We start from the raw sequence: 17,878 nt of genomic DNA on the forward strand, positions 1-17,878 counted from the left end.
GATGGAAGCTGTGGGACGAGCCCCTTGTGACCCACCACGGCTTCAGGAAGGCCCAGGAGTCTCAGCACTGGAGGGAAACCTTGCCTGCCTTCTTGGATGACCAGCATGTTCTAAACAGGCTGTGTCGGCGGAAGCCTCCACAGCTGGAGGGGCTCGAGGTCCCCCCTCTGTCTGCTATCATCCAGAAACAGAGAAAAGTGGAGGCCCCCCTGATATCAACCACAGTTCCTTCTGTGGACCTTTGGTTATGCCAGGGCGGTGGATAACCTTCCCAACGCTCCAACAGCCTGGAAAGTGAAAATTTTCCATATTGACCTCTACAGCTTGGTAAGGTCTGTAGAAACAACCACAGTAATGGCTTCACTTTTCAAATAAAGCCTCTGACTGAAGGATTCGGGGGACGGGGGGTGGATATCGAACGCCCAACAGATAGGATTCAATTAGCTTACAAGGAGAATAGAAAGCAACCTGCCTCCTAATACTCACCATAGAAACTTCTTTCTTTAGTTCATCCATATCCCGCTCTTTCTTGGCCTTCTTCTTGTCGCCATGCTCTGAAACGGCTGCGGGTTCATATTTATCACGTCCGACCTACAGGAGAATATGGGAGAGGTGAGGCTGTGTATGACGAACACACGGGAGATTCTGGAGCAGGGAATTTCAGCAGGTTTTGGGACGGCCAACAACAAGAGAGTACTCGTGGAAGCGCACGGGAATATACGTGCACAAACCACAAACTAAACAAGAGCAACTACGACTGTAAGTACTGCGTGTGCATGACACGCCGTCTGTGCCCAAGGGCATTAAGACCAGGGGAGAAGTCACGGGAGCCACAGAAGGGTCTCGCCAGGCACTTCCATTTGGGGTGAACAGGGAAAGGGCGGTGCAGCCGAAATCTCTGCGCCACCCCCTTCCATCTACCCCATTGAGAGAATGCAACCATCTTGACATTAGTAACTGGGGTGCTGATGCCTCTGCGTTCTGAGCCAGCCAAGTCCAATTAGACTCCTGCTCTCTACCTCCCAGCAGCTATGCATCCTCGGGTGAGTCCCTGACTCTCAGGCTTCTGCTTTTTCCTCCCTAGCATGGAGAGAATAGCTGTGCCTACCTCCATGTAGTGTTTCTGGGAGAACCAATTAAACAAAACCCTTAGATGCAAGTCACTTCTATCATTATGTTTAAATTCTCAGCTTTGCCAAGAAGCCATTAAAGATCCAATTTAATTTTTTTTAGGTCTTACATAAGAATAGTGACCTGTTCATCTTTTCTTATATGTAAAAAAAGAAGTTAGCCTAAGAATACTTAAAATTATTTAAATAAAAGAGAGAGAGGAAAAAAAAAGTCCTCTCCCGAGTCTACATCCTGAAAATAAAGCCCCCAAATGAAAAGTCGCTGGAAATGTTTTGACATAAGCAGGGTGGAGGAAAGCATGTGCATTATCACACAATTCACAGGATCCACCTACGCCCTCGTGAAAACTGGAACAATTTTTAGAGAAAATGGTGATTCTATAGTTTAAATTTAGAGTGTTCCACATACCCCTCCCCCCACTCCGTTTAAAATGCTGGAGCTTATCTACACAAAGCCTGAACTTGGTGCTTCAGAGCTTGGTCAGCCCAGAAGACGCCTTCCCTCCGGACACCCCCACCCCACAAACTGCCTCCCATAACCGCCACCTGAGAGGGGGCAGGGGAAGGAGAGAGCAGCATTTTTCTTAAAATGGATGCTCTGTCGCGCTACTGCTCCATTATCTTGTAGCTCTCCCTTACTCACTTCCAACTAGCAGAAGTGCACTGCTCGCTATGAAAGCAATTAACTGAGAACGTATGTCCAGATCAAAATTTTACTGTGCTTATAAAAAAAAGAAAACAACAACAACAAAAAAGGACACAGGTGTATCTCAGTCACAACCAAGACGGCTGCAAATAAAATACAACATTCACTTGACTTTGGAAAACATCCTCTCTTAAGACTCTAAAGAGAAATCCTGCCCCAAATGAGTTGGTGCGGCCCACAAGCAGAGACATTTGTGTTATTCATGCTGTTCAACTCCTGTGGTTCCCTCTGCAGTGTTCCTTGACTAACTTCTCCCACCAGAGTGGAGTTCTTTTGTTTCTATCTTATCTGTTAAGAATGAAGCAGGTCTAAAGATAGTCAACATTCTTGAAATTCTCTCCACTGTGGAGCAACCACATTTGTAAGTGCCTCTTTGCAGAGAGCCCTCCGTGCCAGTGTTAAAATGGAAAATAATCACACACTGAAAGCAAACACACAAATAAAACAGAAAGAAAGGACAGGGCTTCCACCAAACAAGAACCACAGCCTGAAGTGAGATTTCTTTCCCATATTTAATGGGAAAGCACATCACTTAAAAATCACTTTAAACGCATTGACTAGGGAATCTCTAAAAGACTATGTGGTCAGTTTGTATTGACTTTTAAAACAGAGTTCACAATTTCTCTTTTAAGCAAGATATCATTAATACAAGTTTAATTTAAATATGTGAAAACCAGATTTCAAAAATCCCTCTGCCTCACCACCTATATGCTTGATGCTCAGACTTTCAGTATTTTCCGCTCCAAAAAATGGGGGAGAGAATGATTAAAGAGCTAGAGGCCCTGGACAGGTTCCAAAGTTGTATCCCCATTTACAGAAAAGTATCCTGCCTCCAGACTCAGTCATCAATGGTTAAGTTGGCTGGGAGTTTGAGTTCCTAATAGCTCCCATCCTCCCTCCTCATCAATTCATGCTATATAAGGCCGAGTTTTAAATGAGGACATCTGTAAGAGAGACATGGCAAGTATTAATATGTGGAATTTCTTCTCCTTTAAGATCTTAATTTTTTCAATGGGCAATGTTTGTCCAGAAGACCAGAAGGCTTTTACAATTCAGTTCTTCCCTACAAGTAAAACAATGATTTAATATCCGCTTATTGTGACAGAAACGAAATATTTCTTAAGTTTCCATTAAGACTCGATTATCATAGATTCAAAGCAGAAAAATATGTGTGTTTGGGGTAGAGGGAGTGTAGGGTGGGATGGGGAACAATGCTAAAAATTGGGTGAGACAGCATTTTCTTTATTATTTCCTTTAAAAACATTTCGGAAAAATGACAGAAACATGGTTTCCCCAATCAACTACAAGAACCTTTCCTGCTCCTCTGGGCAGTGGGCACACATTCTTACTTCTTCAATTAGAAAACTCAGATCACCTCTCCTACACCCACCATGCTCCCTGCGATGGCACCCCCCCCCACACACCCCAAGGTCTCTTAGGGAGGATACAATGGGAAGCTCAAGGTTCCCATGAGGCCCCACATAAATGGGACACTGACTAGTGAAAATGATGAAGTGAGTTAGGTTCTGGTTTGTGTGTGTTTTTTCCATTGCTAATTTAGGAAGTGGGCGGTCACAAGGAGGGCAGGGGCGTGCCCAGTGTGACACGGCTGAAAATGGGTCATCACTTCATCCTGTGCTTCCCAGGGATTCCATTCTCCCAAAGATGCCCTAAGGAATTCTGCTACTGTTGGATCTGGGCAGTGGGAAAAGGTACCCGGGACATGGGAGGAGAAAACTCCTGACAAGAGAAACCAAGGTGAACACAAGTAATGAGGTTCACTCATGTAAAAACACGGACCACCCCCTAAATGTGCTCCTTTCTCTCTGTCAGTAATGAGAAGCCTAAAGAGGGGACCCATCCCACCACAGCAACAGATGGCCCTGGGGGCAGCCGGGAGTTCCATGAGCTTCAGACTTCTAGAACTGCCGAAGCCACCTCCACCTCCGGGCTATTGGGAAGCTCTGGACATCCATGCCCTTTCAGCTGGCATCGCTGACGTGGTTGAGGTAAGCCACACATCACCCCACCCCCTGCCCTCCCGCCGTCCTGGATGGCTGCGGGACCCTCAACAGTCAGCCTTAGCTGCCTGTCCCTCCGGAGGGCAGTAACATTTGGTGTGATGACTGAAGAGTCTAGAAGGCATTCTGATCGTCTGATTCATCAAGGGGCTGCTGTCAAGCCTGAAAACAAAACACCTAAAACGTGGCGTGCCTGGCCTAAAGCCTACACACAAACTAATAAAGCTTTGGACCAGCAAGAGGGGCCAGAAGGGGCGCTATGCCTTCCTTCATGTGGGGGGAAAAGGGAGGGGGGACACGGGGTCTTCCATCTTCCCGGGATAGTGCATTATTAAATCATGCTCATACACAACAGTGTACTTAGAGGTACTCTGCAAAGCACGGGACCATGGTTATCATAGAGCTGGGTTTTAATTAACATATAAATTACTGCCATTCCTCGCCTCCTATGAAAAGCCCTTTCAACCTTAAAAAAAAACAACCCATTCGGGTTATTTTTTAAAATCTCATCAGTTAAAACTTAAAGTATCAAGACCCAGTTCATTACAACCCCCAGTTGCGCCTAAATGACTAAGTGGTTTAGTTTACATGCAAGGAATTTTCTAGCCGGGGACCCAGGGCTCCGAGGTGGCCGTGGCCGGGGTTGAGGGAGGACACACACTGCCTGAATATTACAGCTGCTCTGTGCCTGGAGCAGCATTTAGGGCAGTTAAAGAATGAATTGCCTTCTTCTGTAGGAGGTGACCCAGGGGACCACCACGCCACGCCTTCATATTCCTTGTCACTCACCTGAACGTGCAGCAGGCTGGAGAAGGTCGTGGAGCAAAGCCAGAGCAATGGGTCCCTTCATGAGACCAGCTCAGGACCCCCCTACTTGGACTGTAGCCCACCAAGCTGGGTGTGCGGAGAACCCAGCTCCAGCTCTAGCCAGCAGGCTCCCTCAGCCTCCCAAACAAACTAGGCTTAACCTTCCTCCCCAATTTCTTTTTTTTTTTTTTTTTTTTCCCAGGACCCTGAGATCATGACCTGAGCTGAAAGCAGAAGCTTAACCCACTGAGCCACCCAGGCGCCCCCCTCCCCAATTTCTTAAGGAAATTCTTAAGGAGCTTGCCAGCCCGCCTGACCTGCAACAGTGTACACCCATAATCAAAAAAATATTGTAGAATGTCTAAACAATCTATACTCTTTTAAAATTCTTAGTTCTAATATTCTTAGTTCTTTCAGTGATTGAAAAGAAAACAAAACAAAACCCAAGCCTGTTTTTTTCACTGGGGTTAACTCAGTCAACCTCCATCATTAGGCACCGGGTTATGAAGAGTTAAAACTTTCTGCCTGTTCCTTCCATCCGCTGCCCACTTCACCCCTTTTCTCATTTTTACAGAGCACTCTTTGGCTAGTGCTACTCAAAAGATGCTGTCAGTTTGAGAGACAAGGATTACTAGCTGGCACCAGCATTCCAAGGGGACTGAATAAATTCCCAGTCATCACTCCTCAGTTGGTACACGAAGTGTAGGGTACGAAGTAAACCAGCTGGCAGGCTGAAGAGGACAAAGGCAGCACAAGGCTCCAGACACAGGTCACCCGAACTGAAACAATAAAACCAATATGGCCCCACGGAAGGATCATGTGGAAGATGTAAGAAAAACAGAAAAGGCTATGGCCCCAAAGTGCCCAAGGGCGCTGGCCACGATGACAGCCTGGAAAGATAAATCCGACACCAAGACCCACTGATCCCCACAACTGACACTCTCCACTTTTAGGCCCCCAACAATACAGGCCCCAAAGACAAAGCACAAGCCACCATGAACCAACGCTTTGGGTCACTACTAGAAAACACCAAACAGTTGTTACTCAGTAGAGTTTGGATTAAACCGGATTCAGAGATAATTAATGTTCAGATACAATTCATTGTAGAGTCACAAAGGAAGTAAGGAATGAGGTGTACTGGCCTCAGTTCCCAAGGCTCAGGATGCAAATGAAACCCAAGAGAAAAACTGCAGGGTGGGTGGATGGATGGGTGGGTGGATGGATAGATGGGGGCTCTCTTCTCACTGATCGAATTTGCTACCCAAACATCAGTCAAATAAATGTGAAGAACTTCTTGCAGATTCCTGACAACAGATTTCAGCACAACTAATGAGGTGAGTCATATGCAAAGAACAGTCTCTCTGAGATTCCAGCCAAAGAATACACTTCCTCTCATACACTCAATTCATAGCAACGTGAGAAAGTTCAAACCTGACTTGGTTACGTCTCCTCTTCCAAAAATACAGAAACGAAGGAGAGCGTGTAAAAAAAAAAAAAAAAAAGGCCAGTGGGCTTTCAAATTCTCTTTGCTTCGCATTATCGCTTACTGGCCATGTATTTTCAAAGTAACCCAGAACTGGACAGCTCTGGCAGGGATGGGGAAACATTCTGCCCAGCGTCACACTGTCCAAACGCAGCCACTCTGATTACTGTGAGCCCATCTGATCTGACACTTGTGTTTCTTCTTCTGGCCTGCTAGCTGGCAGAGAGCCCTGGGCAGCTAGAAGGCACCGCAGCACAAATGTTCACACTCCCTTCCCATCACAGAGGGTTGAAAAGCAACCCCTCTCACCCCCCCTTTTTTTCTTTCAAGTCTTACAAAAAGACTTAAAAAAAAAAAAAAAGTCAAGTTCCTTGCTTGAAAAGTGAAAGTAGACGAAAGCTCTAAGATGCTGTTAAATTAGGAGGTCAGCAATGTTGAGGGATACTTCCACTTGGCTTTCCTTTGGAGGGTAATTAATAGTAGTTCCCATTATTTTCCATCCTTAATATGTTTTTCAGGTGAAAGAAAAATTCCTGTCTGGCTTTGGAGGCCTTAAGACTAACCGATGAACAGGAAACCTATAGTTTATAAAGATCTGATCTTTTCTCCATGCCAAATCCTTGGTAAGCCTGACCATAGCTGTGATATGTGCCTGCACTGCACTCACTTTGGACAGAACAGAGATGACTGCATTTGGTCCTTGGGGCCAGGAGCCTACTTAAAGGGCCAGTTGAAAACCTGAAGATTGAGGGCTTTAAAAAAAAAAATTTTTTTTTTTACCTTTTCATTTTTAAATGAACAAACTAATTTTTCTTACTTTTGCCTACAAAATCCTTCAAACAGTTAAAGCCTTTATCTTATTCCTAAGTCTGGATATCTTTAAGACAACACAGCCTGATTTTGAACAGAAAGTCACTTAACTGTTAATTTGTTGCTAAAATAATCAGGAAACAAGGACTTGGAAAGGTTCTGGGATAGAGCATGTTTGGGTACCAAGTCTACTGTGCCTTCTAATTCTGGGTTCACTTTTTATTTTTAAATGCAACTTAGTGGTAACACTTCCAGAAGTTTACAAGAAGCTTGGGGGGGGGGGTGTCACCCTCTGTACCAAACTGTACCTCTTTCTTCAGTTTTAGCTCTCACCTGAACGCACATTTACGGAATTTTTTAACCCCCCTGTAGGGTGGGGGGAGGGAGGTTACAGGGGTTAGCCTCCTCTCAGCCTCCTCATTTACAATGCAGACCTCCCCCTTCCTTACCCTCCCACCCAAAGGTGAGTCACTAGAGTGTTACAAACTTACTGGCAGAGAACACTACAAATTAACAAACAGTAAGTTACCAAAAGAGGATACACCCTCAGAACAGGGTACAGAAAGAACCCTGAGCTGGGAACTGTCACACTCACACACTGAACACTTCAGAGGCAAAAAGAGTGTGATGCAACCCGGGCCCTCTGCTCCCAGCCCTCTGGTCCGGCCCCCTGGCTGGTCAAGGGTTCCTCCAGTAACCACTCTCCACTTGCTCCAGGCCAGGCCCAGGCAACTTTCCACTCTGAGGACTCTGCCTTCCGATGTTTCCAGTCTAAAGTGCTCGCTTTATAGCGGCCAGAGGGGATTTAGTCACACTTTCAAGTTGAGCTCCCAAAGGGCAGCTGATAATGTCACCATAGGATTTCTGCTGACATGTGTATCCCTTGTGCAACCTTCACCTGAATCTTTTTCCCTTGGCTCCTCTTGAAATCACCACCCATAAGCTAGGATTTATTTTCCAGGTAACTAAGTTAATATTCAAACAATGGGGAACCACACGGAAGGACCTGGTGACATCCCCCCCCACCCCTAGCTTCTGTAAACTTGAGAAAAGAGAAAGGTTTTTTTGTGTACCTTTTGGTGAGCTAGTTGTGGGTGGCAGGCCTGGCTGTGGCTTTAGGCCAAGTCACTGGCAACAACACCCAATATGAAAAAAAGGGACAAAATCCTATTTCATCCAGGAATGATTCAGCAGGAGCTGTTCTTTCATTTTCCTACCGAGAGTTTAGGAACTAGATTTTTAAGGAGAAATAAAATCACCTGAAATACTATCAAAACTTAGGCCCCCAAGGCAGTGGGAAGAGGAGGGGAAGAAATTAACAATGACCTTAAAAATTAGCTGCCAGCACAGGCTTCCTGGTTAACCAATTATCAGGAGGGCTTTAGTCACCACTCCACCCACATTTTAATCCCCATGTGGAAAAATCCCAACATTTCAGCATAAAATATCCTTCTGAACACTGGACTATCACAGTAAGTCACTGGGGACAGAAAGGGTGACTTTATCTCAGGAGAATCACCAACACACATCTCCCCCCTATTTAATATTCAATTTACCAGAGTCCCCCAAAACGCTTACTACGAAACCCAGCAGATAAGGAGCCTATCATCCTGGGAACCAGCTGTAATTCATTTTTGTGTTTGCAGCCACTGGCTTTTTATTAAGATCCCTAAGACATCCCGAGTTCAGAACCTCCACAACCCCGGTGTGCGAATCACCACTGTTGTGCATGGGTTCGGTTACGAAAGAGGCAGATAACAGTGGATAGAACTTCGTTACTCAAACAGCTCTTAGGGACATTAACTCAATTATCACAAATACCCCACTTTCATCTGAATGAAGAATAACACTGGAGTTCTGCATATAAGGCAACGTTAAGTGGGTGAGTGTTCAGGCTGGGGAGGCCACAGGCTGTTCAGGAATCAGGCAGGCTGGTATGTCACTAACCAACCATTTGACCTTGAACAAGTCACTTCACCTTCCTAGGCCTTGAGTACATATCCCTGATCACTACACCTCCCTCCCTCCTCCAAGCAGGAATGTCCAGCTCAGGATATCAACTTTTCTCTTTTTTTGAGGGAGGGGAGATAAAGGGGTGAGCTAAAAAGGTCTTGCTTATGGGAATGACCCAGGGTTTGTCAGTGTGGCCTGGGACCACTAACCCACTTTTATATCGTGGGGAGTATGCTGGCTGGTTCTCAGCTCTTTGCCTCCAGCTCTGTAACCCGGGCCAGCCTTCCACATTCTATGCTTTTAAAAGATGGTGATACATGCCACTTCTCCCTACCCTCCCTACCAGGTTCAAGGCTTTCTAATCACCTCCTTCAACACCCAAAATTAAGAATCCCCAAAGAACACACCCTGCCTCTTCGCCCACCACTCCCGCCACCCTGCGGAGCCCTGAAAATCTCCAAAGACCTACTAGATGCCCGCATCGTGCAAGCCCTGGAGATAACGGAGCGCCTGTCCTCCTGCCCATGTTCTCACGACCTGGTCATTTACTACCAGAACTGATACTTTGTGGGGGGGGCGGTTATCTTGTATAAACTTTTCTCAACTTGACTTTGGCTCCGTTAGGGTCTGATACTCGGTCTTTTGCCGTGGCTAAAGGTTATCGCAGCTACGAGGCACAGAGACACAGAAACGAGCTGTGGCTCTGGTCTCGCCAGAGCTTCGTGGATTCTCCGCCCCTGCCCCGAGACCCCCTGGTTCCTTCGGGAGCCGCTCTCTGCCGCGGCTCTGCGCTCCTACCACCTCGTCCCGCCCGCCGCCTGCAGTCCTTTTTCGGGTTTATTGTACCCAGAGGCCCTGAAGAGCCAGGCAGTCCTCCTTCCAGGCTCATCCCTCAAAAAATAAAACAAAACTCTACACAACCCTCCCCGCCAGGGAAACGACCGCTCCAGCCGCCCCAGGGCTCATCCAGTGTTTATGGAAAGCGGCCCATTGAAGCTCTCAAAAGTATACCTTAAAGGCCATCTTAGGGCGGTGAAGACACACCCTTTCTGGCACCAGCCAGCACGACCAGCTCCGCAGTGAAGGGAAGCCAGTTTTTGTTGTTTTTTCCCCCCCCTCTTTGGGGAGGGCGGCCGCCTCTCCGGGGAACTGGCTAAGCCCCAGCGCCACCGAGAGTGGGAGCCTCACCCCCTCAGGGCCGCCCCCGCGTCGGAAGCCCCCGCGGGCGCCCGGACCCGGGCGGCTGTGGGAAGGCAGCCCGGGAGGGGCCCCGGCGGCGCGCCCCAGGGGAAGGGGAGGAGCACGCCTTTCCTCCGGGCACGGAGGGCGGAAGGAAAAGGGAAGGCAAGAGATGGGAGGTGAGGGCGGGCGGAGGGAGGGGAGGGGAGGGGAGCCGGCTTCGGGGATGCCGCGGCCGCCAGCTCCTTCCCGGGGCCGCCCCGCGCCGTCCGCCCTCCTACTCCGGGCCCCGCGGCTCCCGAGCGCCGCCTCCAGGAGCCCCCGGCCCGCAGCGCGCTGGGACCCGGGGGTCCGCGGCCCGCCCCGCGCCGCCGCCCGCCCGCCGTCCCCCCGGCGCTCCCTCCCCCCGCCCGCCCTCCCGGCCCCCACTGCTGCGCTCCCTCCGTTTCCAGAGTGCGTCGTCTTTTAAGCCCGGCCGCCCTGCCTGCCCGTTCCACGCCGCGCCGCTTCCTCCTCCGCCGCCTCCGGCTGCGGCGGGCGCCCTCCTGACTAGTTCTTCCTCCTCCTCCCTCCCGGCGCCCCCTCGCCGGACTCGCCGCACACTCACCCCTTTCCCCATGGTGGCGGAGGTCTGTGCGCGGCGCCGGGTCCTGTCGCTCGAGAATTAGAGAGGAAAGAAGAGAGCAGCTCCCGGCCGAGCTAGCACGGCCGGGGGAGCGGAGAGGAGGGAGCTAGGGCTGCCGCGGGGCGGGAGGGAGGGAGACCGGCCGGCGGCTCGGCCCGATGCCGCCGCTGAGGCTGCTACCGCTGCTGCTGCCACGTGTCCGCCTCCTCCCGCCGCTGCTCCGCGCCCCAGACCCCGCCGCAGCTCAAGCCCGCGCCTCCTCCTCACTTCCTAAAATATGCAACCTGCGTGTTTGCCCCGCCCACGCCGCAGCACGTCACCGTTACCGGAGCAACCTGACACCGGCCGCCGGCCTGGCTCCGCCCCCGCCTCAGGCCCCGCCCCCGGGCCCGGGCTGGCCGGCTGCGGCCCTTCGGGGCTCCAGGCAGGAGGGCGCCGGGACCCGGGGCGCGCGTGCCCAAGTCCCGGGAGGCCGCGGTCGCGCCACTGCGGGGCGCGCTGGCTGGCTGGGCCGCAGGGACTCTATGCGGCCGTGCGGCTACCGCGCCCCTCCTCTCGCCGTCCTGCGTGACACCGGCCTGCTTTGTAGGACACGCGAGGTCCGCAGTGGGTGCGGGTACGCTTTCGGAACTGGGCTCCCCGAATCTCCGCGGGCCGTGGAAGGAAACCGCAGAGGGGCCTTTGCAGTGTTTCAGGGAGCTCCTCTGGGATTAAGGAACGAGCCGGGGTGAGGGTGGGGGATAGGGTGTGATTGCACCCGACGCCCGCCTGAGGGACTCCGCCTCCCTCGCGGTCCAAGCCCAGCGCCCACCTGCAGATGGCCTGCCCAGACTCTCGCTGCCCTCCCAAATGCCTCCTTTGCTCTGGGACTCGCGTGATCCACTTCCCAGTCGGCCCCAGGAAGAATGGGTCTGGGCTGGCCTTGCAAAAGGTCCCAAGCGCCCTCCCCCTGCTTCTCTTCGTGACCCCAGTGACCGCCCAAAGGGCTTCCAGTGAAGTTTTTCACGATATTGTGCGAAAGAAAGCTGTTTGCCGTTTGGGGGGATTCGATTTTTAGGGAAGAAACAAGAAGCCTAAAGGAATGCTTGTCTTTAGCAAACGGGGCTGTCTTGATGGGGAGATGTTCCAGGACCTGTTTGGATCCTCTCTGTGCCTCCCACCTGGCAGGGCAGCGCCCTTACCTGGGCAGCCTTGGGTGCTGTGAGGGACTCCAGGCCTGGTGTGTGATGATAAGCTCAGGAACCCCCAGAGAGGCAGGGCCTGGCTGTTCTGTGGGACTTGCCTCCCATCAGAGCTTTTTAGCAGAGGCTGCTGTGGTTGAAGGCCTCCAACATTGAGAAAGTCGGGGAGTCAGATATACTCTGGGAAAGCACAAGATTTGCCGGAGAAAGTCTCTATGCGTCTCTGGGAATTCCTACAAGAAACAAGGAAAATATTAACTTCCTAAGCAAGTTAAAGCTGACCCTCTGAACTCTTGAGTATTAATTTAACATGAACAAATAAAGATGCGAAGTTTGAAAGAAATAGAGAGGAAGAAAGGAAGGAAGGAAGGGAAAAAGGAAAAACTAGCAACTGTATTATCATTACAAACATTAGGGTAATTTTTATTACCTCTTCAAAGATAACTGTTTCTTACAGGAGTCTCTGCCTCTTGCCCAAGAATGCATTGTTAAAGGCTAACATCTCCCCTAGGGACCATCAGGCTCGGTTACATCCCTCCAGATCATGAAAAGCAGCGGAATTGTGATCTGGATTCAGATTCAAGACTGCTGGGGAAAGAGCCCTCAAGTCCAGAACAGAGTTCCCTACCCTGCTAATTCAAAGACAGTTACGGTGTGTTACCAGTGCTCTGCTCCAGGGCTCTAGAAGATGGTTCTTTCACAAGCCCTTAGAGCCCCCATGACTGCTTACCCCTAGAAAGCATTTGCTGGCTAAACATCTCTTAGATTGTTCAAGATTAATCATCCCATGGGCTCCAGTCTGAATGGGAGAAGTGCAACAAGAACGGCAACAAAATGGAGAAAGGAGATGCCTGAGAGATGTAGATTTTTCCTACCAACTGATCTCCTTTTTCTCCCTTCCTAAGTAAAATTATCTCTTTTTTTTCCGTTCGAGACTATAACCTCAACAGATCAACGCATTTGCCTTTGTCTCTAGAGCTGTTTATCTGGCCACTGGAAGATTGCTGTAGCTCCTTCCAGGAGGACCTCAAAGTTCTAGCTGAATTCCAGCATGGGGGAAAAGGCATAAACATATAGGAAATGTTAACTAAAATCTTAATGTCGCCTTGCCTTTGCAAAGCGCTTTTCCATATAAAAGCCCTTTGGGGCGTCATAAGTCAGGAGGGTAAAGGGTTTTAGCTGCATTTTACAGAGTGGGAAACTGGAGGCTCAGGGACTTTCTTCTCACAAAGCCGTTCAGTGAGTGGGAGCCATCTTCCTGCTTCTAAAGTTTGGTCTCAGCACAGCACCAAGGAAGTTCTGGTGGGGGAAGAGCAGTTGCTTCCAGCCCTGCTGTCCTCACACTTTTCTACGTGCTTCCCTTTTGTAATCAAGAAGACCTCCACTAGAGCCTTTTACTCTCCTGGCCTCGCTCTTCCAAGGTCTGCTGTGGGGCATCTAAAGCAGAGAGCCATTATTTTTGTAGAAATGCCCCATATAGATGAACACACACTCCCTCCACTCCACTCCTGAACCACTGGATCCCCCCGCCAGAGGCAAATCCCAATCCATTTTCAAGGTACTTGATAGTGTGTCACTTTTCATTGCAGTCTTGTTGAAAGAAACATAATTCAATGAAAAAGTTTCAGCATATCAGAAAGGGCTTTATTATTACCCAAATAAATTTGATGCTTTCTCTCAACAGCACCTCCCCCCAAGTGCTATGGTCTAGGCACTTCTGGGCAGTCTTCCGGGGTGTTTTTAGGAGTAAAGTTTATTGCCAGGAGTCAATGGCTAATTTTAAGAGGTGAAGGGGAAAACTGTGGTCAAGAAGCAAGTGACTAAAGGGGGAAGGTCCTTCTCTTGGGAAAGCCTTCTTTCTTCCTCTTGGGAGAGGTTCTGAATGGAACCTTAGAGATCGAACACTCCCTCATTTTCTGATGAAGAACCCAAGGCCCAGAGAGCAAGTGACACTTTTGTCAGTTGTCCCAGGAGATGGGCTGAGTTTTGTGTTCATTTTCAAACTCCCAGAGCAGTGCAGGGGATACACACTACTTCCAGAAGAGAGGGTGGGGCAAATTCTGCCTCTCCATTGTATCTGCCTCTTGTCCTATCAGCTCTTTTTAAACTCCTCACTCAGGACACAATTAAACTGATCAGCCCAGAGAGTCGGGCATTCTCTGACCCAAGACTGCCAAGTGTGCGTGGCCTAGAGGAGGATTTGACACAACCATGGAGGCTTGGCCCAGCCATTGTGAGCCGTCAGCAGATGTATGAAAAATATGATGCAAGCCCGTATTTTGAGCCAAGAATGCTAGCGCTTTGAACAAGCACTTGCTGAACTGAATAAACACACCATTGCAATTAAGGGCTTTAGAACATGAGTTGGAGCATATACCAAGTGAGCATTTTCCATAAGGAGCAAGAACTGGGGGAGATCAGTGAGCCAGGGATCTTCGGCCCAGCTTGCGCTGGAGCCGGTGTGGAAACAATTGTAGACACGCATCTTTATCTTTCATCATTTCCTAGGTCCCCCAGAAAACCACCTAGCCACCACTGTCACTGTCACTTCTCGCTGTCCCTAAGTTCCTCCTAGACCGTTTCTATCCCATCATTACAAATCCACTTTTTCCTGCCCAGCAGCTGACGGCTCACCTCCTACTTTTAAAGCACAGCTCTGGGCACACCACCAACATAGGCAATCTGTCGGTTAAATAAGTCTGACCCCCCACCCCCACAACTTTTCCTCCCAGCCTCTGTTTTCTGCTCATCTCTTCATTTCCTTTTAAGGCTCTTTAGGACTCTCTTGAACAGATCTTCTTCTGTTAATGATTTTTGAAGCCCTCAAGTTTTGCTTCTGAAAATTCAGAAGAGTCAGCATTTCCTTGGTGCTTGTCCTGGGAGCTGCGATCAGCCGCTCAGCATTGGATCCTCAGTCTTCCCCCTCAGCCTCCCTTTCCTCTGACTGCCCCTCAAATCAGTTGTTCTTCTGAAGCGGTCTGTGTAAGTCAGATGCTATGGCTTTGACGCAGAATCCTGAAATTCAGAGCCGGGATGTGCTCCTCTCCTCCACCGTCCACCCCTCACCATGCATCCATCCCCTCATTCCAATAAAAACTCTATTGAGTGTTACGATATCCTGACAAAATCAACATCCACTGGGGCATTGCAGACAAAAATGGCAACAGAGGAAGGATCTAGACGGGAAAATATTCTATTGCCCAAGTCCCATCTGCACTCTGATGGCAGAGACTTGGCGTCCGGCAGGCTTACAACCCAACCCAGCGCGGGGAAGCCTGCCCCAGAAGAGGCAGCAGGAGAGAACGGCTGTGTAACCCTTCTTGTTCTCGGGGGAATACAGTCAGGACCACCAAGGAAATGAGCGCTACCATTGGGGGTGGATCGATTTGCTATTCCTGGCCTTTAAGTATTCCATGGAAAAACAATTGAGGAGGTTCTGTGGAGAGCAACACTCTTCCACAGATGCTTGGGCACAAGAGCTGGGTTGCGGGGACTGTGCCGATTTTCCTTGTGGTGGAGTGAAAAGGAAAGAAGACAAAACCATGGAAAAGGCGTTTGGTTCGTTTACAAAAACTCCCAGAGCTTTTCTACAGCAGTAGAAAGTAACCAAAAAGTAGGTCAGGTACAAAAATAGTAACCAGCTCAATTCATTTTTAACAGCTTAGGTTTTCCTCTAGAGGCTGCCATTTTGGGTGATGGGTGACCTCCCCATGTGGACTCCCACAGATAAGCCCAAAGATAAGGAAGGTTTCCTCTCTTTCCTCCCATCTCACGGAGATGCCCCTAAGAAACCCCAGAATAGCCCTTCTTGGGCATCTCCTTTGAGCCTAGCACTGTGCCTGGTGCTCGCGACTAAAGATGACCGAGACACATTCTCTGCCCTCAAATGGTTCACCAACTGGCATAGAAGAAAGACATGCAGAGATACTGGTACCACACTGAGAGGGGCCGGCAAGGATCTCTGACGGAGGCATGAAGGGAGAAGTGGTCAGGTCTGTCCGCAGAGGTGGAAAGCCTTCTCTGGCTGGGTCTTGAAGATGGGTAGGAGTTGATGAAGTGGAGCTGTACGTGTTGGGGTGCAGGGGGGAGGACATGGGCGGGCGATTGCAAGCAAAAGCAACAGCGTAGGCAAACCCTTTGGGACATGAACTTCGTGTGTTGGAGGGCAGTTGTTTCAAATGGCTAGAACGTGGGTAGTGAGGGAGAGCACAGCAGGAGAGCAGCCTGAAGAGGTGAGCAGGGTCCAGATTGTGGAGCACCTGGATGCCAGTCTGACAGCCCAGACTTTATCCTGTTGGCCCTGAGGAGACACTGCCGGGTTTAGAGCAGGGAAGTGGCATGATCTGCTTTGTGCTTTGCAAAGATTTCTCTGGCCGTCTCCAAGCACTGGGGTAAGCCTTCACAATCAGTCCATTTATCAAAGCTCTTCTGACTGTATTATTGAATTCAGCTTCCCAAGACATCTATGTCTCCCCATATATCTTTGAGATGGCGCACTAATTTTATTTTCTTCCTTTTCTACGCACACACATGCATGCTTCATTCCCATTATCATTCCCATTGGCCATGACTTCCCCCAAACAGAGGCTTTAAAATTGCTGGATACGAAAAACTGGGATTTCGACCTGATTTTAACAATCTGTCAGCACATGACCACCTGACCCTGGAAGACAGCTCAATTAGCTGGGAAGGTGCGGGCATCTCACTCTGCTTTCCTAATAGTTTTTGTAAACCAGAATTTCACGTAGGCCAAGGACTCGGTTGGCTTCCATTTCTATCACAGATCAGTTCTTGAGGCAATTCCCCAGACTAAGAAAAGTTAAGCTACTGGCTCCCAATTCCACATGAAAAGACTGGGACCAGAGAGGAGAAAGAGAACAGTGTAAAAGGCCAAATTAGTGAAAACTTTAGCTTCAGTTGTCCAGATAGTTCAAGTAAAAGATGTTCACATATAAATGAATCTCAGCTATTTGTATTTGGGGGGACAACACTGTCCATCTGACATTTAGCATCTGGTAGCGGACGTGGCAGTAGAGGTCGGGGGGAGCCGGGGCAGGAGGTGGGAGGGGACTTGGCCATGATGATAGGGAGTTGCTCGAACAATAGGACCCCATCAGACCCCTCTTTCAAGCAACACTATTCTCCTTCTTCACATGAAACTTTTGAGCTTTTCTACCTGGAACTAGATCACCAGGCTGCCAGGACCATCAAGTGACATGACACACTTGAATAATTAAAACATTGTCTGCCACATAGTAACTGTTCCGAACGCCTAAGGAATTCTCCTGATTTCAACTTTGTCCCCAGTCTGGGAGAAACAAGATATCAAGAAGGAGGAAGGCATCCACAAGAACGTGTCTGGAGGAGAAGGGAGGGAACACAGAACCTACTCGATGCTGGCTTTTCTCTTCCTCTGCCAACCTCCTTTCCCCAAGGGCAGGCCTGTCTGCGGACACACAGCCAGCCCGTGGCCGTCGCTGTGAGCAGAGTGCTGAGCGCAGGAGTGGGGTGGGTGGGGGTCGGTCAGCTCTCCACCTGTCTGAACTGCTAATCCCGCATCCGCAGGTGGGGACCAGGCAAAGGAGCCCACTAACGCACCATGATACCAGCCCAGCAAGGCCATTTGCAGGGTCAGAAGAAGCTGCCCCAGTAACCGGTCTGAACTGGTGGGACCTATGATACAGCACAGCCTCCTTAGAAAAAAGAAGGCATTGTCTCCAAATGCAATTTCCTTTTCTGATTTTTCCTTTTCACTTAAAACAAAACAAAACAGAACAAAACACAAAAAGAAAGATACCATCTGCTAATGCAATCACGAAGGAGTGAGGGAGCATTCTCACAGCCTCCGAAGAGCAGACCTGGGAAGAGGGCAGGGCTTCAGGACCATCACTCCTACTCCTGGAATAAAGCAGCCGGGGCCATCAGGCACTGTGCTCCAGACCAGAGCTGCAGGGAGCTGGCAGAGGCCCGGGATCCACCGCCC

General features: G+C 49.6%; 1 protein-coding gene across 1 annotated transcript in view; it reads right to left on the bottom strand.

Annotated features, from left to right (window-relative positions):
- Positions 1–10,993, bottom strand: part of ATP1A1 (ATPase Na+/K+ transporting subunit alpha 1) — a 28,920-nt gene extending 17,927 nt beyond the window's left edge. Inside the window, exons 1-2 of the mRNA XM_080799997.1 lie at positions 10,697–10,993; positions 487–591 (exon numbers count right to left, since the gene is read on the bottom strand). Of these exons, the coding sequence (XP_080656123.1) occupies positions 487–591; positions 10,697–10,708 (117 nt within the window). The 5' untranslated portion in view covers positions 10,709–10,993. The remainder of the gene's footprint in view (positions 1–486; positions 592–10,696) is intronic.
- Between the last annotated feature and the right edge of the window lie 6,885 nt (positions 10,994–17,878).

This window comes from Martes martes (genome assembly GCF_963455335.1).
Source record: "Martes martes genome assembly, chromosome: 4".
Classification (NCBI taxonomy): domain Eukaryota; kingdom Metazoa; phylum Chordata; class Mammalia; order Carnivora; family Mustelidae; genus Martes; species Martes martes.